This window comes from Piliocolobus tephrosceles, chromosome 7, assembly GCF_002776525.5.
Source record: "Piliocolobus tephrosceles isolate RC106 chromosome 7, ASM277652v3, whole genome shotgun sequence".
NCBI classification, from domain to species: Eukaryota; Metazoa; Chordata; class Mammalia; order Primates; family Cercopithecidae; genus Piliocolobus; species Piliocolobus tephrosceles.
The window spans coordinates 133727654-133751243 of NC_045440.1; the positions used below are offsets into that span (position 1 = coordinate 133727654).

A 23590-nucleotide genomic window follows, 5' to 3' on the forward strand; every position below is an offset into this window, starting at 1 on the left:
CCTTCCACCATAATTGTAACTCTCCTGAGACCTCCCCAGCCATGTGGAACTGTGAGTCAATTAAACTTCTTTTTTTTTTTTTTTTTTTTTTTTGAGACGGGGTCTCGCTCTGTCGCCTGGGCTGGGGTGCAGTGGCCAGACCTCAGCTCACTGCAAGCTCCGCCTCCCAGGTTCACGCCATTCTCCTGCCTCAGCCTCCCGAGTAGCTAGGACTACAGGCGCCCGCCACCTCGCCCGGCTAGTTTTTTGTATTTTTTAGTAGAGACGGGGTTTCACTGTGTCAGCCAGGATGGTCTCGATCTCCTGACCTCGTGATCCGCCGGTCTCGGCCTCCCAAAGTGCTGGGATTACCCAGTCTAGGGTATTTCTTTATAGCAGTGTGAGAATGGACTAATACAATGATATAATCCCATATTTAAATATATGTATGCATTAAAGGCTAAAAGGAATTTCACCAATATGTCAATAGTGGTTTCTTCTGAGTGATTTTCTATAGAAAACAACTGATAGAGTAATTGCTTGACTTTGTGCCTTTCTGTAATTTTTCAAAACTATAATGAGCTTGTATTACTTTCATAAATGAGAAAAAAGCCAAATTTATTTCTTAAGAAGAAAATAAAAAACATTTCCAAACCACTGTTAATTTTTTTAGTTACTACATAGACAGCTAATGTTTATTCTCAACAGACAATACAGAGGTTCAGAATTGAGTCTCTCATTTTTTTGTATATCGCTCAATGAAATGAATAAGAAACAAAGCACTATACAAAAGATTTTAAATAAGCAATAGTGAGAGCATAATAATTAAAAACCAAATTATGTTTTTGGAATATGTGAACAATGCAAGTCACACCTTTGACTCTAGGTGGCGCTCACTTTCACTATGTTGGGAGAAATACACATATCACAGCTTAACTTCTACTGTGATGCAGAAAACTGAACATTTCAAAACTAACAGTCTAGGAATTCATATGCAGAAGGAATGGGGGGATTTTATACCTTTTAGAAGATTAAAACAGTATTTTTATATCAGTTAGTTTGAAGTTAGAAACTAGAAATTGTTTTGTTAAAAACAAATCAAGAACCTGGGTTCAACAGGACTGACCACTGCATTTTACCAGCGGCACTGATGTTACTGGACTTTTCATATGACTGCAAAGCCTCTGTTTTGCTTTCCTCAGGCATTATAGCATTTGGCTAACATTGGCCAGTATCTACTATGTACCAAATACTTACAATTTTTAACATATAAATTGAACAGCCCAAATTCGAAATCCAAAACAGTTGTGGTCCCAAGCATTTCAAATAAGGGATACTCAACCTGTAGAATCTTCCAACATGCCTCTAAGTTAGGGTTTATAATACTTTATAGATGAGGAAACTGAAGTTATATGACTTGCCTAAGGTCCTAGCCTGCCTGGATTGTGTCAGACCAGATGGGAATAAGAAAACACTTTTGTTGACTCACTTTTTCAGAGTTCCTTCCATTTGCCTCTTTACTCAGGAGCTCATGACAAATAAATAAAGAAGTTTGTCATGATAATCAGAAAAAGTATATTTAAAAGATAATTTTCTAGAGAAAATAATTCAAATTTGGTGGAAACAAATGGCTAAATTTCAAAAGGACCAAGAATCACAGTGATCATTTGTGACAACATTTTTTAACTTTTAAATTATTTTCAAGTAAGCATACTCAAAAGCATAAAGAATGAATAATTGTATTTTAATACTTTAAAAGTAGTTTTGAGTTTTATAAGATAAAAAATAACTTGGCACTGTGCTAAGGGCTTTACATACCTTATCCTCTCAAAATTCTGCAATCGAGGTACATAATCGCATCTTACTGATGAGAAGCCTGAAGCCAGATGATCTGCCTAAGGTTAAAAAACCACTAACCACCATAGTGCATGTATGTAGTCCCAGCTACTGGGGAGGCTGAAGCGGGAAGATCACTCTAGCCTAGGAGTTCAAGTCCAGCCTGGGCAACATAGAGAGATCTCGTTTAAAAAAAGCCACGCTCACACCTGTAATCCCAGCACTCTGGGAGGCTGAGGCGGGCAAATCACGAGGTCAGGAGATCGAGACTATCCTGGCTAACATGGTGAAACCTCGTCTCTACTAAAAATACAAAAAAATTAGCCAGGCGTGGTGGCAGGCGCCTGTAGTCCCAGGTACTTGCAAGGCTGAGGCAGCAGAATTGCTCGAACCAGGGAGGCATAGGTTGCAGTGAGTCGAGATCGCGCCACTGCACTCCAGCCTGGGCGACAGAGCGAGACTACACACACACACACACACACACACACACACACAAGCCAGTAGCCAGCAGAGCCTGGACAAGAAGCCAAATGAGTCTAACATGCATCTGCTCTTTGTGAACTTTCCTCAGTGAGAAGAAATTTTTTCATTCAATTTCATCGAACACTTTCATATGAAAAATAAACTCAGTGACGCAGCAAAACTGCCTCTATGTAACCTGGAGGTAAGTGAAGAACTAAGGCTTCCCTCTGGGGCATGTGCTTCCTTTGTGGACTGCCATTACCTCCTACAGCACTCAAAACAAAGTTCCCCTCTCACCACCAGCACCCAAAGAGAAAGCAGGCCGGGCACTGTAGCTCACGCCTGTAATCCCAGCACTTCGTGGGGTCGAGGTGGGAGGATGGCTTCAGCTCAGGAGTTTGAGGCCAGCCTGGGTAACAGCAGCAAGACCTCATGGCTACTAAAAAAAAAAAAAAAAAAAGAAAAAAGAAAGAAACATCAGCTGGGAGTGGTGATGTATGCTTGTAGCACTAGCTACTTGGAAGGCTGAGACAGGAGGATCACCTGAGCCTGGGAGACTGAGGCTGCAGCTAAGCTATAATCATGCCACTGTACTCCAGCATGTGTGACAGAGTGAAACCTTGTCTCAAAAACAAAACAAAACTGCAAAGTGCAAAATGTACAACTTCAGGATGGGCCACGTAATCCTTTTACTGAAAAATGTTAAGTCTCATGGGCAGGAAATGAATCTCTAACAAAACTAGGACTGAATTACCTGTTAAGTCCTAAGAGTAAATAAAATATTGAAGGCCTGAGTTTCAGTCATAAGGGAAACCAAAGTGGTTGTGTTCCCTGCCTCACCCAAATTACTCACCTGTGTTCCACTTAGGGTTTTGAGAAAGGGAAATGAGGAGGAGAGAATGAAATCAGATAAGGAGAAACAATATTCCAAGGTGACTGTGGAATTCTGTCCAGGTTCAAATCCTAGCTTACCGGACTGTTACCATGTGCACATTGTGCCTCTGTTTCCTCATTTGCAAACTAGGGACAAAAGTCCCTACTTTCTGGGGTTGTGAGGATTAATAAGACATGAAGTGCATTTAGCACATAACATCTCAGTAACTATTACCCATTTTTATTATAAATAGTACCTCTCTCTGAATCTGTGGGTGGAGGGCCAGACCTCTGACTTCTTCCTTTCTCATTGACTTCTCGTCACCTTTCAGTCCACCAACTCTATACCCATAACACCAAGTCATCAATCACTTCCTTCCAACTTCATCCTGTTTCTGTGCCATCAGAGCCTCCTGCCTGGAGCATACAGTATTTACAACCCTCCCCTACGTTCATGAGCCAGCTCAGGCTTACCTTCCTCTTGGAAGTCATCTCTGAGCAACAACCCCAGGAAGCCATGACGGTGTGTGTCCCGAGTCTATTCCTGCAGCACATGGCCTCCTCTGCCCTTACTCTTAGCACCTGCACTATGTTGCACCTATGACAGCCTCCTGCAGTAGAGATGCAGTTCCTTCAGGGCAGGGGCTCCATCTAATTTAATGTTGTATTCTCAAGGCTTTGCATAGTCTTGGCATACAGCTGGCATTCATTAAATATTCAAATAATGCATGGCTAATTAGACCCTTCTCCTCCTTTTCCTTTGTCTTTCTACCTTCTCTCTCAGTTTTCTTTCACCACCCTGTTCCTCCCACTTCCGTATCTTTTCTACCCACGTTCTCTTCTCTTTCTGATCCTTTATCATTTCTCCTTTGAAATGGGAAGAGTAAAATTCCCCAGAGAAGACCGTGTGTGTGAGCAATAACAAAAGCAAGTAAGCGACTGGGAGACAGAAAAGAGGTGAGTGTAAGGCAAAAAGGGTATGAGTGGAATTCTGTGGCTCTCCAGAAATAAGAGAGGAACACAGCATGTATTCTGTGCCACTGATGGGACAGGAAGTTTGACAGTTTATCAAACTCGGTCCAAATTACCCCAAGTACTCATCAGAAATAAAAAAAAAAAAGTGAACACTAATTGCCCACTTTAACAAAAACATCCCTCTCCCAAGCAGCTGAGATTTGTAATAGTCACACACTGCCTTTTTCAGTCTAGGCAGGCTACAGGACAGAGGAGGGAATAAAGACGGCTCAGGACCAGGGCTAGTGTTTTAAAAAAGGGGCGAGGGACTATCTAAGGTTGCATACCTGGTCAGGTAAGTGCAAAACTCCAACCCAGGAGTATGTGATACCAACCTGGTCCTTCGCACTGTATCACGCTCCTTTTTATTGACTCTGTTCACCCCAGTGAAAGGCACAGGCCAGTGTTCCTTACTTCAGGGCCCGGCTCTCCTGCTCCTCTTACAGTAACGGTCAAGTGTCCAGGTAGGCTGGCTGATATGTTTGGCCACCAAAAACTGAGCAAAGGCCCCTCCTGAGGGCAGGGGATGTGATTAAAAGATGCATAAGGCATGGTCCTTGTCCCCAAAAAGCCCTTGGTCTCTAGAGGGCTGCAGACATGCACCACAGGATCACAGAAGGGTATGAAGAGACCACGGGCAGAGAGTAGGGAGCTATAACCCCAGAGAGGGTGAGGCTTGAGCAGAATCTTGCAGGAGGTACCAGAACTTATTGAGTAGACAAGAGGGAGAACCACAGACAGAGAAGAGCAACATGGCCCACAGGCAAGAAAGAAGCATGGAGCCACCAGGCGAGGTTCTTACAAATGAAAAGAAAATGTTAATGTATATTATAAAGAGAGAGGTGCTTTTTCAATCCAAGGCATTGCACCTTTATTTCAAAACTACTTACGCTACATAATCCTGTTCATCTTCTGCCTGAAAGTGATATGTTCTATTATCTAAAACAAAAAAAAGAAAAATAAGTGAAACCTTAGAAAGCAGGGTACTTTTAGGTATAACACAGATTTAAGTTCCTGGAAAGAAAACCAACCCTGTAAAAGTAGAACTTTAATATTATTTTAGTTTTACACCATTATGTACCAGGTGCCTTGTGTATATTATTGCTAATCTTTACAAAAGCCCTATCTGTTTCTCATTTTACAGACAAACTGAGGCTCCAAGAGGTTCAGTGACTTACACAAGGTCACACAGCAATAAAACAGCTACATGATTCATTCTGTCAAGATTATTTTTCTTAAGTGCAACAAGAATACAATAAAATAACCACAAATACCATGCAAACATCTGACACTGCTTTTGAATAAACAGTGAGGAGAGGGGAAGGTCCTATTTGATCCAAATGGATTTCTATGACAAACTGGAGAGTGACAGCTAATTCAGTATTTTCTGTTTCATTTTCAATTCAACTATTACTGTGGTTTTTTTTTTTGTTTTTTTTTTAAAAACCCTCCTTTTCAGAAATGATTCATTTACTGTTCCCCATTTGTTCTGAGACTTAACCACGGGGTAGCCCCAACACCCCCGACACTAGGAATACTATGCCCCAGATGTTGGGGCTGCTCTCTGGTTGAATCAGGTTGCAGGAAGAAAGGCTCAATCTCTGCTATCCATGTAAGGGAAGGAGTGGCCTAACTTGGATACTTTGGGCAGGGTGTACATGAGGGAAGCTCTTTCTCAATATATTCAGGTCAAACATCCTGAGCACTTCCTGTGTGACTAGGCTAGGCAATCACACCCTTCATCTCCCCTGGAGACAGAGACAATGTGTATGTCAAAGAACACACCATGCTTAGTATTACAGCTCATGACTGTAATCCTAACCCTTTGGGAGGTCAAGGCAGGAGGACTGCTTAAGCCTAGGAGTTTGAGACCAGCCTCAGCAACATACAGATCCTGCCTCTACAAAAAAATTAAAAATTTGCCAGATGTGGTGGCGTGCACCTGTAGTCCCAGCTACTTGGGAGGCTGAAGCAGGAGGATCACTTGAGACCAGGAGGCTGAGGCTGCAGCGAGCTGTGACTGAACCACTGCACTCCAGCCTGGGTGACACAGTGAGGCCCTGTCTCAAAAAAACAAAAACAAAAACAAAAATAAAACCCCAAAACAAAACAAAACAAAAAAGAACATGCCATGGGTGGCAGTGCCTGAGAGCTTTGGCTGAATCTCTGCTTTACTGCTGTGTGATCTTCTTTAGGTCACTGAACCTCTTGGAGTCTCAGTTTTTTCTTCTGTAAAATGGAAAACCGATAGGGCTTTCGTGAGGATTAGCAATAATGTATATAAGGCACCTGGCATGTAATAGATGCTCTATAACTGACAACTATTATTAATAACCTATAGATTCTCATAACTAGGGATTCTTGGCTTTTTGAAGTCATAAAATAATTCAAAATTTTCATATTTCTTTCTCATCAATAACTCAAGAAACCTCTTGGTAATGAAAATCACAGGGTATCTAAACTTCATACAGATGCTGCAGAATGCAGCTTCAACTACACCTAAAGAGCCTCATGACTGATTTTATCTTTTGGGTCAGGACTGTTCACACAACTGCATCAGAAGGGTTTCAAAGGGCAGGAAAATATTTCTGTGCTTCTATATATAGATCATCCCCTTTGGCTGTGGGTCTGCCTTGCTGGGCTGTGATAGAGAAGGAAGGATACTTAAGATTAGTGTTGCAGGATTTCAGGATATTCATGAGAGTCATTTCATTGGCACTGTCATCCTCTCTTTACAAAGAGGTGTCCTCTCAGCTACAGTGTGGGTCGGTAAACATACCCATGGCAACCAGTACAAGCACAGGTAGCCGGCCTACAGGAACATCTCCCCCCAACTCTTTACACACTGTGAGGGCACAGGCTATAACCAGCTGTAGGGTGGGTAGCTCATTACACTCTCTCATCACAGGAGAATAGTAAACTCTGAACCATGAAGTAGAAGGGTGACAGGGTGCAGTGCCATCAATTCATTGAGGTTGAAGGCAGTTCTGCTTGGAAGCAAGGAAATGATTTTTCCTTTGAGTTAGATTTTGCAGGGATATAACTCTGGGCAAATGTGTTGTACAGATATAATGGCACATCTGCATTCCCAAGTCTGTATCTGTGCTTCTTAACCACAGGTACACATTATAATCACCTCAATCACCTAGCAGCTTTTTTTTTTTTTTTTAAACTACGTCTGGGCCTTATACCAACAACTATAATTCAGTAGATCTAAGACAGAAAATGGGAATACACTTAGAAATATCTCTCCAAGGGGATAAAGCTGTGTACTCACAGTCAAGCATTGGTCTAGTTCAATGTACAAATCCTAGATTCTATTCTATTGCTGGTCAGATCTGACACTGCTATGCCTTGTCAATTGCAGGTGGGCTCAGTGGAAATTAAGAGACCCGGGGCATCTTTCTAGAGCAGCACATGCAGGAATAACAAGAAAATGTTCCAATGCCAACTCTGAGGAGTCCCGCTTGGAAAGCTGATGACCTGGAGAATGGAAATGTGTAGGTGTCAGAAGCCACAATAACCAACTCAGAGAGAGAAAAAGGACTCACGTGATATTAGGTCAAAAGATTTTTTGTCTTCGGCATTAGGTTTTACTTGGCAGGTGAGAAGGTTCAACTTAGCTGGTTGCCTATTAGACTGGAAAAAAAGAGAAAATGGAGAAGTTATACACAGCTCCACTCTCTTGTCTGCAGGTTCAGTGCCCTGCAGGGCAGGTATGCAGTTCACAAGGCCTGCTCAGTGATATAAAAATACATTTTCAGCAATGAAGAAACAGACATCTGAGCATTGTTACAAGTTTGCTGCAAGAAGACAACAGATCTGTAGGTTTCTGCCCTCAAATATAAGCTGGTAAGTTTAGTACAGTTTTATTTATCCCACTTGAATTCTGAATCTCATTAAAGATGGAAAAAAATTAGGTGTCCTACTAAATGTCTTTAAACTGTGCATAAATATCCTGGTGATTTTTCAGAAGAGAATAAAAAATAATCCACCTCACTTCCAATGAACAGTGGGCATGGTCCATGGAAACGCACCTTTCTGGAACCTACACATACCTAAGCATCAACAGCTGGCACTTTTAATGCTGTATCTTACTGCGAAACACAGCTGAGCTATATTTCATCTATTCATTCAAAATGACCCCAGTAATCAATCATCCCCAAATTGATTTCCCAGGTATCCACGGATTCAACAAATTTTGGTTGTGATGCAAAATTCACATTACTTCTCTCAGAAGTACAATGACGATTACTACCTGTGAGGCAATGCTTAAAGAACCCCAATATCTGGAGAGAGAGAAAATTTGATAAGGATTTCATATAAATTATCAGCAAATCTCTTGGTCACACATATAAAACAGACCCTACAGTATCTAGTCATGCTAACTTAGGAATCTCACCACATATTCACACTGGTCAAAACACTCTCCTGCCTGCCCATGTCTAAGGTCACATGCTGGACAATGGGTGATACTAGGATCCCTCCTTCCTGCAGAAGCTGACCAAGGAATGAAATGATTGAGTGCCTGGCCTGGGCTGTGCTCAAGCACGAGAAGCCTGGAGAAATAAGCAATGAAACTCTTTAGTTGGATCTATGTCTGTTTCAATTGAGTGCTGTGTCTGTTTCAATTGAGCGCTGTGGTTCTGAAAATCCTAGTACCAGGAGCATCTCCAGGTGAGGAATTAAAATTTTTAGGGAAAAGAGAGGGGGAGGGAGTTAGAGACAAGTCACATCGGTAAGCCTGAAACAACAGAGATGGCATACAAACAAGACAACTTCAATGACACACTGCTACCTCTCCTAAATAATAGGCACTAAACAATTTCTATTTATCTTCCTGTGCTCGCTGGACCATTTTTCAAGATCTTTCTCCCTCTATGATTTCAATGAGATTAGACATAGAAAACAATGCCCTTTGTCACGTATCTATCTGTTCCAAAGCAAACTGCTTTGGGGGAGGAAGTAAGAGACCCCGGGGGATTCCGTGTTCAATGCATGGACCTTTGATTTAGAAATGGAACCAGAAGTCAAGTACAAGAGAATTTTGCCTAAGAGGAAACAGTGCTTGGGAAGATTCCTGTACTCCAGAACATGTCACCAAACCTAGAAGGGGAGGCAGGAGCTTGTGGGCCTGCAAATTTTTCTTAGAAAACAGCTGAAGAGCCGGACGAGGTGGCTCATGCCTGTAATCCCAGCACTTTGAAAGGCTGAGGTGGGCAGATCACTGAGGTCGGGAGTTTGAGACCAGCCTGACCAACATGGAGAAACCCTGTCTCTACTAAAAATACAAAATTAGCCTGGCATGGTGGCGGGCACCTGTAATCCCAGCTACTCGGGAGGCTGAGGCAGGAGAATCGCTTGAACTTGGGAGGTGGAGGTTACAGTGAGCAACAGAGCACCACTGCACTCCAGCCTGGGCAACAAGAGCAAAACTCTGTTTCAAAAAAAAAAAGAAAACAGCTGAAGTTTGGGTTGCTAAAGGCCTCAGACTCCAAAATCAGAATCTGCAGCCACAAATCAGGCTTAGCTCACTGTAAAAAGAATTGTTAGTTCTACATCTCATCTTTTTGGATGTTGATAAAATTACTGAGTTTCTCATATAAATGACAATGGCATATGACCACCTGAAAAGGCAGCGACCCAGTTAACGGTGAGGACAACTCTTGCTATGTTATTATGTTCCCATTTGGAAACCACATTTAAAGAAGGATGCAGAAAAGCTTGGGGAGATGAAGAGATTATTAAAAGGGTGGAAAATGGAAACTCTGAAGGTGAGTTAGAGGCGTTACTTAGTACAGAGGAGGGAAAGCTAGAGGGTGACTTAATGACCATCTTCAAGTATATGCAGGTTGTTATTGGGAAGGTTGGGCAGCTGTTTCTCATTAGCTCAGATGAAAAGAAATGCACTCCAACTGTAGAAGATGATTTGGGCCAGACATAAGGAAGAACTTCCCAAGCTTAAGTTGATTATGCATAATAAGAGGTTTCAGGTTTCTTAAGTAGGGAAGGACTGCCTTTGAAAAATGTAATAATTTTTAAGCTGACCAGGCGTGGTGGCTTGTGCCTGTACTCCTAGCACTCTGGGAGGCTGAGGCAGGCAGATCACTTGAGGCCTGGGGTTTGAGACCAGCCTGGCCAACGTGGCGAAACCCCATCTCTACTAAAAATACAAAACTTAGCTAAGCATGACGGTGCATGCCTATAATCCCAGCTACTCAGAAGGCTGAGGCAGGAGGATCACTTGAGCCTGAAAGGTGGAGGTGCAGTAAGCCAAAGTCACGCTATTGCACTCCAGCCTGGGCAACAGGGCGACAGAGCAAGACTCTGTCTCAAAAAAAAAAAAAAAAAAAAAAAAAATTTAGTAATTTTTAGACACTATTCACATTTGAACGTGACAGAAGGTTAATTTTATTTTTTAATTCTCCCAAAATCTAGGTTTCTGCGCTGTTTCTGAACAATCCTACCAACAGATACAACCAAGAGTAGATACAAATCTTAAAAACAAAAAACAAAAACCAAAAAACCATACACTTAGCTCAGTATTAACTGCATTCAGGCAAGTTAAACAGCACCATTTACCTCTCATTTCTTTCTTTTTCTTTCTCCTTTTTGTTTTTATTGAGATAGGGTCTCGCTTTGTCGGCCAGCCTAGAGTGCAGTGGGGTGATCATTGATCACTGCAGTCTCAACCTCCTAGCCTCAAGCGATCCTCCCACCTCAGCCTCCCAAGTAGCTGGGACTATGGATGCACAACATCACATCTTTTTTTTTTTTTTGGTATTTTTTGTGGAGACAGTCTCTCTCCAAGTTGCCTAGGCTGCTCTTAAACTCCTGAGCTCAAGTGATCTGTCTGCCTCAGCTGGGATTACAGGCGTGAGGCATGGGATTACATGCTGGCCTCAGGTCTCAGCTCTCATTTCTTTCTTTCTTAAAAAAAAAAAAACTTTTAGGTTTGGGGGTACATGTGAATATTTATTATGTAGGTAAACACAGGGGTTTGTTGTACATATTATTTTATCACCCAGGTATTAGTCCAAGTACCCAATAGTTATCTTTTCTGCTCCTTTCCCTCGTCCCACCCTCCTCACCTCTCATTTCTAAGCATGGACTATTTCAAAGTATTTTGCTGATAAGTAATTTACACCGTTTAAGTCATTCCATGATTGACCCACAACTTCAATGGTGATGACGTATGATGTTTATTCTCTTAGAAGTTTGTCAAATCTACTAGACTGACTTTTGCTACATTAACATGAACCACATTTGACACAGGCACATCTTGCCTACACATAGTGTTCTTCTCCAAACTAAGCTGCCAGTGAGGCACGTGACAAATGGCCATCATCCCAAATGTGACTTTGAGGAGCCAAGTACGCATAAGTTTTGACTAAGCAGCTGACATACCCAGTGCTGACTGGTCCATGAATACCAGAGGGGAATGGTATGTTCCACAGAAGTCCAAAAACCAAGGCATTTGAAGCACAGAAATCACTAAAGTAATAATTGTAACTTCAGATGTTTGTATAACTTTCCAAAATTTCAAAGCATTTTCTTGACATTCAGTACTAATTTATAGGTCTATTGATTAGAGATGGTATAATCTTTCTTGGGATTTCAGCAGACTAAAAGCAAAACTAAATGATTTACTCTGGGCTACACCACAGTGGAACAGTTTAGGAAATGCTTTCATATTATTTAAGTACAGGAGAGAAAAAAGAAAACAAAACAGAAGAGAAACTCTGGAAATGTCTATGTATCTACTGAGTCCTTGCTGTTGATTCCCATCCTGCTCAGAATAAACACACATCTGCGCCATGACCTCCAGGCACCAACTGCAGGCCCCTTCTCACACTCAGCTCCTGTCACTCTGAGTTGTTCCTTTGGCTGAGGAGGGGCACTGGTCCCTCCTGCTGCTCACACTCTCCCAGGCCCTCGGAGAGCTCCCTGCAGGCCCTCGGAGAGCTCCCTGCTCACTCCCTGCAGGACTCTCATCAATCAGCACCTCCTTAGAGTGGGCAGTACCTGGCCTGACCACCTCCCCATAATGTTCCATTCTTGTACACCCTGCTATATTTTCTTTCTGGCTCTTATCGCCCCTTATTTGCTTCCTATCTTCCTTCTCACTAAGGACACACACATTTTTCTCATTAAAATGTGTTTGGCACACATCAGGTACTAGCAAGATCATGGCTCATGGCAGCCTTGACCTCCCAGGTTCAAGTTATTGTCCTACCTTGGCCTTCCTAGTAACCGGTACTATAAGTGCATGCCACCACATGAGGCTAATTTAAAAAATACGTATTTTTTAGAGACAGGATCTCACTCTGTTGCCCAGGCTGGAATGTAGTGGTGCAATCATGGCTCACCGCAGCCTTGAACTCCTGGGCTCAAGGCATCCTCCTGCCTCAGCCTCCCAAGTAGCTGGGACTACAGGACGGCCTCACCATGCCTAATTTTTTAAATTTTTGTAGAGACGGGGTCTTGCTTTGTTGCCCAGGCTGGTCTTAAACTCCTGGCCTGAAGTGATCCTCCTGCCTTGGCCTCTCAAAGTGCTGGGATTATAGCCATGTACCACTGTGCCCAGCCCTCAATAAACATTTACTATTTTAATGACTACATTCCAGGCATCTTATGTCATATGCTATCTCATGTACTACCTGTGAGGGAAGTCTTTAGTTTCTTTTACTAAGTGGAGAAATGAAGGCGCAGAGAGGTTAAGTAACATTCCTAAGGTCTCCCAGTGAGGAAATGGTTTGGATGGGTCAGAGCCCCCACTACTCCTCTTTTGTGTTCACTCTGCAGTCCAGCCTGGAAAGAAAGTAATCTGATATAGCTTGGGGAGTAACAGCTGGATGCCCAGCACACAAGAACATTTTCTCCTGATAATAGTAACGGTTAGAAGTCAATGAAGCAAAAGCTCCAAAGGTTAATTTCTATTTTAATATCTTCTTGGTTATATGATTCTCCTCTAAGTACTTACTTTCATAATTGGGGAAAAGAGAAATTTTAGAAGCCACTTTGAAATTCCTACTTACTCATTCATCATATATTTATTAAGCCTCTACCACATTCCAAACACATCTGAAAAACACATGGTCCATGACATTAGGCATCTGCGGAAATAGACCTGACTGCATATGGGGCCCAGGGAGCCCAGGGACCTGAGTTCAAGGGTGTGCACCAAAGAGGTAGGCAAGGTTCCACACAGGCAGCCTTAACCTTCAGAGAGGACTTGGAGGAGGGAACACGGACAAACTGGGAAGCGTGAGGAGCAGGTCCAAAGGCCTGGGGCATAGGAGGGGACAAGCTGCAGGAGGTGACACTGAGCACACAGGAAGGGAGACTCTGCATGTGACACTAAAAAACGTCATATTCCCATTCACGACTCTGGCAATCTACTGGAGAAAGTGGAGTGACCAGTTAGACCTGTATTTCACGGGGATGGTGGTGGGAGAGATAGAGGAGGCGGAGAGAGGCTGAGAGAGTAAGGAAGATAAGCAACGAAATGAGGAGGGCCTGAATTAGAGCTATGTACAGTAGTGGTGCTAGTGGCCAGAGGCTTAAGACAGCTAGAAAAGGAGACTTTTAATGTATCATTCCACAAGTAACCTTTACCTAGTATGCGAATTACTCAGTCCAGGAACTTGAACGGTGAGTGAAGGGAGGAACACATTGTTCCTGAAGGCTCTCTTGAGCAGCACCTCTGTCAAAAGCTACAAGAGCTTCTCTAAATATAGTTATGACACTTTTCAAAACTGACAATTCTACAACTCTGTTCCTTCAAATTCTGAGGCTTGTCCTTTTATAGGTTTTACTTCTCATTAAAATAAAACACATTCATAGAAGAAAATGAGACAGAGATAGTACAAAGAAGAAACCAAACATTAGTTGTTAATCTCACTTTTACATGCAGCAATAATCACTGTTAATACCTTAATTTTACCAAGATGTGTTTTTTTTTTTTGACATATGTTGGTTCAACTTGTATATACTGTTTTGTAAACTGTTTTTCCCAATTAACAATATACACAGATGTCTTCATTTTACACCCCCTCCCCCACACACCCTCAGACAAAAGGAAAACCTATTCAAGTTTTTGATTTTTGAAAATGTTTCAATCAGGAAAGCTCTGGGTACATTTCATGAAGAGAAGTGATGAAGATATCCCTCTAACATAATAGAAAGTGGATGTTCGGCTAGGGAAATCATCAAACGTATAAGTAGAAATGCATGCAGAAACAGAATGCATTAATTCTAATTAATGTTTCTGTGTTTCCTAAAAGAAAATAAACGCCGCACATTTGTCTTTAGACAGCTTAGTGTGCACCATGGTTCCAGTGTTGTTGCTGGAAGTGTAAAGTTGTTAACACAGGCATATTTCTCAGTTAGCAGAAAACAGCTGCTACTGGAATTAGTACCCAGAAATGAAATTATTTCCTCCCATCATCTTACTGAATTGCTCTGCTTTACAAACAAGAAGTGAACATAATTAAATACTTGGAAAATAGGCCTGACCCATCCAGGATGAGGCTGACGAGTGGAAAGAGGTAAAAATGACAAAGGTCTCTTCATTTCCTATGCTAGTGCCTGAAAGCAGAGCTGCTCAGACCATTACAGTCATTTCAAAGTTTTCATTCAATAAATATTTAGTTAGACACCTACTGTGCCCTACAGGGACATACATTTTTGGCATACGATCAATAACCACAATAACCCCCTGGCAAGAAATTAAGGCACCTGCTGAACACTTACCACTGCAGAGAGATCTTACCTCCAGAATTTTAGCAATCAAGACTATTGGCTTTTGACCTTCCAGACAGATAAAAAGGTAACAGTTTTTTAAAAAACTGAGCACCTAAACTGCTAGGTACATTATATGAATTCTATTATTTAATTTTTGCAATGACTCTGTGAGTTAGGTACTGTTCCCAATCCCATTTCATAAATGAGGTAACCAAGGATCAGGAAGGTGAAGTAAACTAACCTATGTTTTACAAAAAGTAAATGCCAAAGCTGAATTCTGAACAAATCTCTTCTCACTTATCACATTGTTTCCCTGTCAAGACAAGCCCTTGGAAAACTTACAAAGTCAGTCAAAATATGGCTTTACGGTTTTGCCTTTTCTGGTTCTTATTGCCCTTAAATGGCCAGTTCCCTCATTTTCCCTCCAGATGCACGTTCCAAACTCCAAACTTACTACGCTGTGGCCACAACTAAAGCTCTCACATCCCTTGCATGATCCTTCAGACAGCGAAGAAGATAAGTAGCAATTATCTAACTGAAGTAATTCATTCTAGAGCGGATGACTGAATTCCCTTAACCCTCCCAACCATTTTTTAAATTCTTTTGTCAAATATTTATCACTGTATCTCCCAACCATTTTAATAAAGGGACTCATTTCCAGTTGGCATGTATATGTGATAAAGAAATATTTGAAAATGGAGATCTCCAAGAAAATGTCTTTTCTTGCAGCAAGGAATCTGTTACCTTACTTTTGAGAGGGTGTTCCACTCAAATCAACATTAAACAATCAATGCTACAACGCAAATAGAAAAAAAGAGCTTACTGGGGCTCCTGCTAAGACGCAGGGCTGATGTTACTGCATCCAATGAATGCACTAGTCATCCACGCAGACATTTCTGCAAATACGTACTGAGTACCTACTATTTGATAGTATACAGAGTTTGGGCCAGTACAGGAAGAATTTTTAAATTCACATTTCCTATTTAACTGCAGTGGCCACTTTATGTCATGTTTTCCAACAAGGGTACATAAAACAAAAACCTTTGGAATATTCATATACGATGCATTAATTTGACAGTAAAACATCTGAGTTATGGGTTTTTTTTTGGTTTTTTTTTTTTTGTTTGTTTGTTTTTTACGGAGTCTCACTCTGTTGCCCAGGGTGGAGTGCAGTGGCGTGATCTTGGCTCACTGCAACCTTCACCTCCTGGGTTCAAGTGATTCTCCTGTCTCAGCCTCTCGAGTAGCTGGGATTACAGGCATGTGTCACCACATCCGGCTCCTTTTTTTATTTTTAGTAGAGATGGGGTTTCACCACGTTGGTCAGGCTGTTCTTGAACTCATGACCTCGTGAATGGCTGAGACAAAATGTGTTTGAGGCTTTTATGAGCCTCACACAGAAAGGGCAGTCTTTAAAGCAAGGGCATCATCATGTTGATGAGAACACAGCATTTACTCATGCCAGGCTCCATGCCATGTGTTTTACATATACTTGCTCACTTAATTCTCATAACCACCCTACAACTAAGTACCACTATTATTACTATTTGAGAGATGAGGAAAATAAGGCACCAAAAGGTTAACTCTGCCTTAAGGTCACAGCTATTAACAACAGAACATTAGGTCAAAGTAAAACTTTTTTTTTGAGATGGGGTCTCACTCTGTCACCCGGAGTGGGTACGGTGGTGTGATCTCGGCTCATTGCAACCTCTGCCTCCTGGGCTTCAGTGATCCTCTGGCCTCAGCCTCCCAAGGAGCTGGTACAACAGGCATGCACCACCACACCTGGCTAAGTTTTGTGTTCTTTTTTTTTTTTTCTGTAGAGATGGGGTTTTGCCATGTGGCCCAGGCTGGTCTCGAAGTCCTGGGCTTAAGCCTCAGACTCCCAAAGTGCTGTGATTACAGGTGAGAGCCAATGTACCTGGCCTAAAACATTTTTAAGAAATCTATTATTTCTTATATTAGGAATGTGGGCAGGAGGTAACAAGACAGCTGATGTCAAACTGCAGGTTCCTTGGTTTCATAGATTCAAATTTGTAAATCAAGACTTTAAAAAAGCCTTTTTACCCCTAAGTAAAAAAAAAAAAAACTTTTTACCCCTTAACATATACCTTCGTATATGCTGAGAACCAACAGCATATACTGCAACCAAATGGTCACACTATAAATTTCTGGGCTCTAAATTAATGAAGTTTTATTCTACTCACTTGTCTACTAGAATTAGAGTCACACTGGAAGCATGCAAAATGACACACACTGTGTCAGACCTCCAAGGCAAGGTTTAAAAACCTCAATCCTCACAAGCTGTGAGTCCTGTGGTTTTGATCTGTAACCTCTTCTGTATTTTAATTCTTCAATTTGGTCCTCCCTTCTTCATTTATGGAACACGTTCCTTGAAGGAGTTTCTACTAATCTCTGTTCAACCTGAAAGCCAGAGAGATTTATTTGGCAGGTCCTCAAATCCTAGGCAGTATCAGCACCACGACACCCTTGCTATTCCAGAGGATTTGCCAGACTTAAAAATCAAAAGTGCATTGCTTGCTGTCTGCTGAAGCCCAAATGAGAAACTGCTACAAAACACCTGGCTTTAAAGGAGCCACATGCTGGGAACCAAGGTTTTTTCCAGTTTGGAGGCAATGCAATACTCTGTTAATTTGGAAAAGCAATTTATTCATACTTTAAGGTCCATGGTAGAGTGGAGGGAAAAGTCTGATTTTGGAGGCAATCAGATCTGGGTTTGAGTCTAGGCCCAGGCACACATTAATACTGCTATGAGCAAGTATCCTGGCTCTTCTGAGTCTCATGCTATCTCACCACGATGAGGGAAAACAATGCCATCTCTGCTGTGATAATGAACTAGGCAATGCTTGACAAATGTCTGGTGCTCCACTTCCAAATGGGAGGCAGAAAAGGCTCTGGACTTTACCTTCTTGGGTTCATATCTGGCTCTAGCACTTAATGTGACTTTCAGGCTTCCTCCTCTTAAAAAAGGAGATTAATAGCTACTTCCTTGTGAAGGTGTTACGAAAGTTAAAAAAGAAAACATATGTAAAGTGACTAGCATGTAATGAGTGTTCAATAAATGTCACCTACTTTCTTTTATTTTGAGACAGGGTCTTGCTCTGTCACCCAGGCCAAGTGCAATGGCATAATCATGGATCACTGCTGCCTCGACCTCCCATTTTCAATCCTCCTGCCTCAGCCTCCTGAGTAGCTGGGATTACAGGCATGTGCCACCACATCCAGCCTTTTTTTTTTTTTGCTAGAGACAAGGTCTTGCTACAATGCCCAGGCTGGTCTCAAACTCCTGGACTCAAGTGATCCTCCTGCCTCAGACTTCCAAAGTGTTGTTGGGATTACAGGTGTGAGCCGCTGCACCCGGACAACTATCTTTATAATTACTAATTATTCCTAGAATATCTCCTCTGATGGTGTCCACGTAACTGATACATAAAATTCTATTACTATAATTTTCCCTTTAGATTAAGGCAGTATTCCTTGTTAAAATGCAATCATCTCTGGGAGAGTTTCCAATAAGTCACTAAGGTTCAGAAAGAACATCAGATCCTGTCTAAGGTGGAAGCTCGATGGAAGTAAACTGAATGGGCATGGGCATAGGCAGCGTGAGGAGGAGAGGAGGAGTCTAGGGCACACAACCCTGGTGAATGTGAAGACACAGAGCATGCAAACAGAGGGACTCCAGGCACACAGAAGAGAGGTGAAAGAACTCAGTAACGGGGCACTTAAAATACAGAGACTGGCTTTGAAAGAAGCTTAGACCTGCCCACTGCTCTGACTTTACTGTTTCATTTATTAAAAGGGTACTGAACTAGAAGAAGAAAGAGGTGGTGAGAACTGACTTCAAACTGGCTTAAGTTCTGAGGTCCACAATCCAGTTCACAAAGTTGACAAATATCACTATTACTGGCTTCAGATTTCTGAGTAACACACCTCCATTCTAGCCTCTCTATATTTTAACAGTAGCAAACAATGGTGGAAGGACTCAGAGGGTCTCTGCTTTGGCTGAAGTTGAAGTGACCCGGTTAGCAATACTTGGGCTTCATCTCTAGATCAGTTAAATCGAAATCTCTGAGGGTGGAACCAGGTGTGCCGTCAGGGATGAAAATCACTGGATTCATTTGGCCAACTGCAGCCCCCTCCAAACACCTGCAATGGTTCATTCAGATGCAAGTGATGAGAGTTTTCATTTGCAATCAACTATATACTGATGCTTCTAATAGGTAATCTTGTGACTCGAATAGTGAAAAGAAGAACCTCCACCAGGATTCAAATAGAGTAAACATATCTGCTGCATGTATTATTTCGAAGAACGACCTGTAAGACTTCAGCAGATATATTTCTAAACTTATATTTTATAGAACTTGAACTTGGGAAGCCCTCTAGTAAACTTTTATCTTCAGGTTCTGCATTTGCAATGTGGAAGACAAAGATATTCCACAGTGACCCTTAGTTCTGGAAACAGCGCAGCTTATGTCATATGTCCAAATAACATTTTCTATACTAGAACAACTACATTTCTTTTGCCAGGGAACATGGCTGTGGAGAAGGTTCAATGCCAGTGCCCTTGGACCTGCGGTTGCACTCCTTTTATTAGAGACACGGTCCTGCTATTTTGTCCAGGCTGGAGCGCAGTGGCTATTCACAGGTGCAATCATCACACACCGGAGCCTTGAACTCCTAGCCTCAAGTGACCCACTGGCCTCAGTCTCCCAAGTACCTTGGACTATAGGTGCACACAACCATGCCCCACTTGCAGACGTATTTTGAATTTTGTTCAGGAAAGTTAACATCTGGTCTTTTGTTTAAAAAAGCGAAGGGATGTTTGTGAATTCTGGTATCCAGAATATGTACATATCAACAGCTTTCAAAGAGTGTCTTATTTGAACCTCTGAACTCTTCACAGAGGGTATGAAAAGTGTTATCATTTCCACCCTTATTCACTTCTCTTAGGTTCCACGAACATACTGTCCAGTCTCATGATTTTGGCCCATTCTCCTCCCTCTAGTGGGGTTGCTCCTTGCCTAGCTTTATGCTAAACTATCAGAAAAGCCTTCCCTGACGACACTAAAGTAGCTGCTTTGTTTTCCATTACAACCTTCTACTCACTTCTTTTATGGGACTTATCTTTTGTTTATTCCAAGCTCCAGGAGGGCAGGGGTCACTAATTCATCACTGCTTCAATAGTACCTAGCCTAGAGAGGAATAAAAAAATTTCAATGGGCAGGACGTGGTGGCTCACACCTGTAATCCCAGCACTTTGGGAGGCCGAAGTGGGCGGATCATGATGTCAGAAGATCGAGACCATCCTGGCTAACATAGTGAAACCCCAACTCTACTAAAAATACAAAAAATTAGCTGGGCGTGGTGGCGGGCGCCTGTATTCCCAGCTACTTGGGAGGCTGAGAAAGGAGGATGACGTGAACCTGGGAGGTGGAGCTTTCAGTGAGCCGAGATTGCACCACTGCACTCTAGCCTGGGTGACAGAATGAGACTCCGTCTCAAAAGAAAAAAAAAAAAAAGTTATGGGTAAATTATGACCATTTTATATCTGAGGAAAAACAAGGCTCCAAAGGCTTAAGTAACTTATCCAAGGTCCTACAGTTTTTTTCAGGGGTTTGAGCCTGGGTTTAACTGGTTCCAAAGTTCGCCCTTTTACAACTGACAGTGCTGTTTTCTAATCTGCTGGAGGAAAGAAAAATATTCTCATTCTCTTTTCAGTGACAATGAGGGTAAAGATGTGGAATCAGAGGACAGCCCAGGAGAGCTCCGAAGGTCAGTCACAGAAACAAGGTTACTGAATACATTGCAAAGAAGAGAGCAATCCATTTTGCAGGTCTCTTCCTGTTTCCTGTATGTGCTTTCAGTGCTTCTTTTAAAGCCCTGGCAGCTGAATGTTACCTTCAGGGCTCTGGATAGGGCAATAAAACAACAGACTTTAGATCCAAAGACCCAAAGGAAAGGGATAAGAGACACATCCAATTCTTGCTTTAGTGAAATGCCATGGAAGGTGACAGAGCTGCTGTTAATCCCTAACAGGCAGAAATTAAATTTCTATGAGAGAAGAGGTACCCCAAATGGGCTCTGTAAAGTACACTGAGCAGTAATGAAAATAGCAATACAAAAGAATTCCAACGGCCAGGTGTGGCAGCTCACGTCTGTAATTCCAGAACTTTGGGAAGCTGAGGTGGGCGGATCACTTGAAGTCAGGAATTCCAGACCAGCCTGGCCAACATGGTGAAACCCCGCCTCTACTAAAAAATTAGCTGGCTGTGAGCGACACATGTCCAGCTACTCAGGAGGCTGTGACATGAGAATTGCTTGAGCCCAGTGAGCCAAGATGGTGCCACTGCACTCCAGCCTGGGCAACAAAGGGAAATGCTGTCTCAAAAAAAAAAAAAAAAAAAAGAATTCCAATAAACCACAGTTTAAAATGGAAATAGTTATACATTAGAGAAGTAGTAATAATAATAGCTGACATTTATTGAGCACTAATTCTGCCCTACATTCTGTTCTAATTATTTACAATCAATAAACTCATTTCATCTTTACAATCACTTATGAATTAGGCCTTATTAATAGCCCCATTTTATTTAGACAGAAAATCCTCACTAGAGATTCAGTGTCACAGTTGAAATTCAAGTCTAGGCAGTCTGGCTCCAGATTTCAGATGCTGTAACCCTACCTCAGCTCACTGAAATGACAACAGCTAAGTTTAAGGAACACTTATTGAGGTCCAGGTTCTACAAAGTTTTAAATGCATCATCTTATTTAATTCTCACAACATGGAAGACAGGTACAGTTATTCTGTTTTACAAATGAGTACTATGAGTTAAGTATCTTAATAAAAGGCATATACAATAAGATGCTGAATGGGCATTTACTGCAGATGGACTCCTAAGGATGCGGTCTGACTCTGCCTCTGTTTAAAATGATCAGCCCATCAAGCAGGTGGACACACACACATTATCCACCTAAGAGGTGGAACATCTAAAGAGGCCAGCTGGACTTCCAACCCTTTTGAGTAAAACACCAGACCTTAATGAACTTCTGTGGGTTATTAAAAATACTGTTGGTGTTGGCTGATTGAGAAAAAAGTGACTATAAATTTAATAATTGCTGTAAGTGTTAATCATAAGGGCATCTGAAGACATCTGAAAGATGTAATATATTACTTAGGCAGTTTCAGATTCAAATATAAATTCTTAGAATACTTGCATTATCTTCATGACTAGTACTCCTCCTCCTCCCTTCCTGGAATCCCTTACAGCCTTCTCTACCCTAAGACCCCTGACTAATTCAAGGAGTATCAAGGTAAGGCCAAGGTAAGGAGTTCCACTGCAAAGAACTGTTCTTCACGAAACTTTCAAAGACCTAACAACAATCTGGCATCTGAGAAAAAAAACCCTATGATACAGGAGAAAGAGTATAGGTTTTAAGCCTGGAAAACTGGTCCCGCTATTTACAAACTTCATGACCCTGAGCGTGAGACTTAACCTCTCTGAGCTTCAACTATAAAATGCAGTCTCATTAGAAAAGTATTCACTGAGCACTCAGTACGCGTCAGGCAATGTGTTAGGTACTGAAAATTCAAAGCTGAGTAAGATGAGGTCCCTGCCTGCTAGGAACTTCCAGCATGGTGAGAAATGAAGACAGTGATGCCTATCTTGTAGGGTCATCTTGAAAATGAAGTGCAGGGTGCATTTTAAGTGCTCCACAAATGGCAGTTCTCTTTCTTTTTACAACCCATTATTTAAACAGAATGTGACACTGTGGTTAATAAATTCAGGGAGCAGGGTTTTTGAAGAACATAGCTGCTTATATTTTTGAAATTGATTTTTCAAGATTACTACAATAAATATGTCAACTATAATTCCTATACTTTCTGGTGTAATTTGTTTTATGGTATTTATTTATATTATAATGCTTTTAGTTAGAAAAAGCAAATAATTCAAAACTATAGAAATTAAAACAGTTTAGTGGCTTCATATAAGCTTTATACTTAAGTTTTGAGGCTGACTAAAAATTTTTTTTCTCGAGACAGGGCTTGGCTCTGTCACCCAGGTTGGAGTGCAGTAGCGCAATCTTGGCTCACTGTGGCCTCTGTCTCCCAGGTTCAAGCAATCCTCCCACTTCAGAGCCTCCCAAGTAGCTGGGACTACAGGTGTACACCATCATGCCCAGCTAATTTTTGCCTTTTTTTTTTTTTTTTTGTAGAGATGGGGTTTCACCATGTTGCCCAGGCTGGTCTCGAACTCCTGGGCTCAAGTGATCCACCTGTCTCAGCCTCCCAAATTGAGCATGAGCCACCGTGCCTGGCCTGAGGCTAAGTGAAATGTTTGCCAAAGATTTGCTGGAACTGGTATTTTGAAATGAAAGCATCTTATACTACATTTAGAACATACTAGATAGTTCATAGTTGGAAGCTGCTACCATTAATATTACTACTGTTACAGCAAATTCAGAGATTCACACTGAATTTGGTTCCCACAGTGCTGCATTACTTTGAATAGTCGGTAAAAAAAACTTATGTCTTAACAGATACATGAAAAGCAAAGAATTTATGAATGAATCTTCTAAGGATGGGCTGCCAATTTTTCAGGTGTACACAGAAATGTATTTCTCCTTAGAATAGTAAGCTGGGGAGATGAATCACCTCTGG

At 41.7% G+C, this 23590-nt stretch overlaps 1 protein-coding gene across 3 annotated transcripts in view; it reads right to left on the minus strand.

Annotated features, from left to right (window-relative positions):
- The window catches only part of ASAP1 (ArfGAP with SH3 domain, ankyrin repeat and PH domain 1), a 314103-nt gene that overhangs the window by 82673 nt on the left and 207840 nt on the right, over positions 1–23590 (minus strand). For all 3 annotated transcript variants that reach the window (XM_023223822.2, XM_023223807.2, XM_023223814.2), the window contains exons 12-13: positions 7716–7803; positions 5055–5103 (exon numbers count right to left, since the gene is read on the minus strand). In XM_023223822.2, the coding sequence (XP_023079590.1) occupies positions 5055–5103; positions 7716–7803 (137 nt within the window). The remainder of the gene's footprint in view (positions 1–5054; positions 5104–7715; positions 7804–23590) is intronic.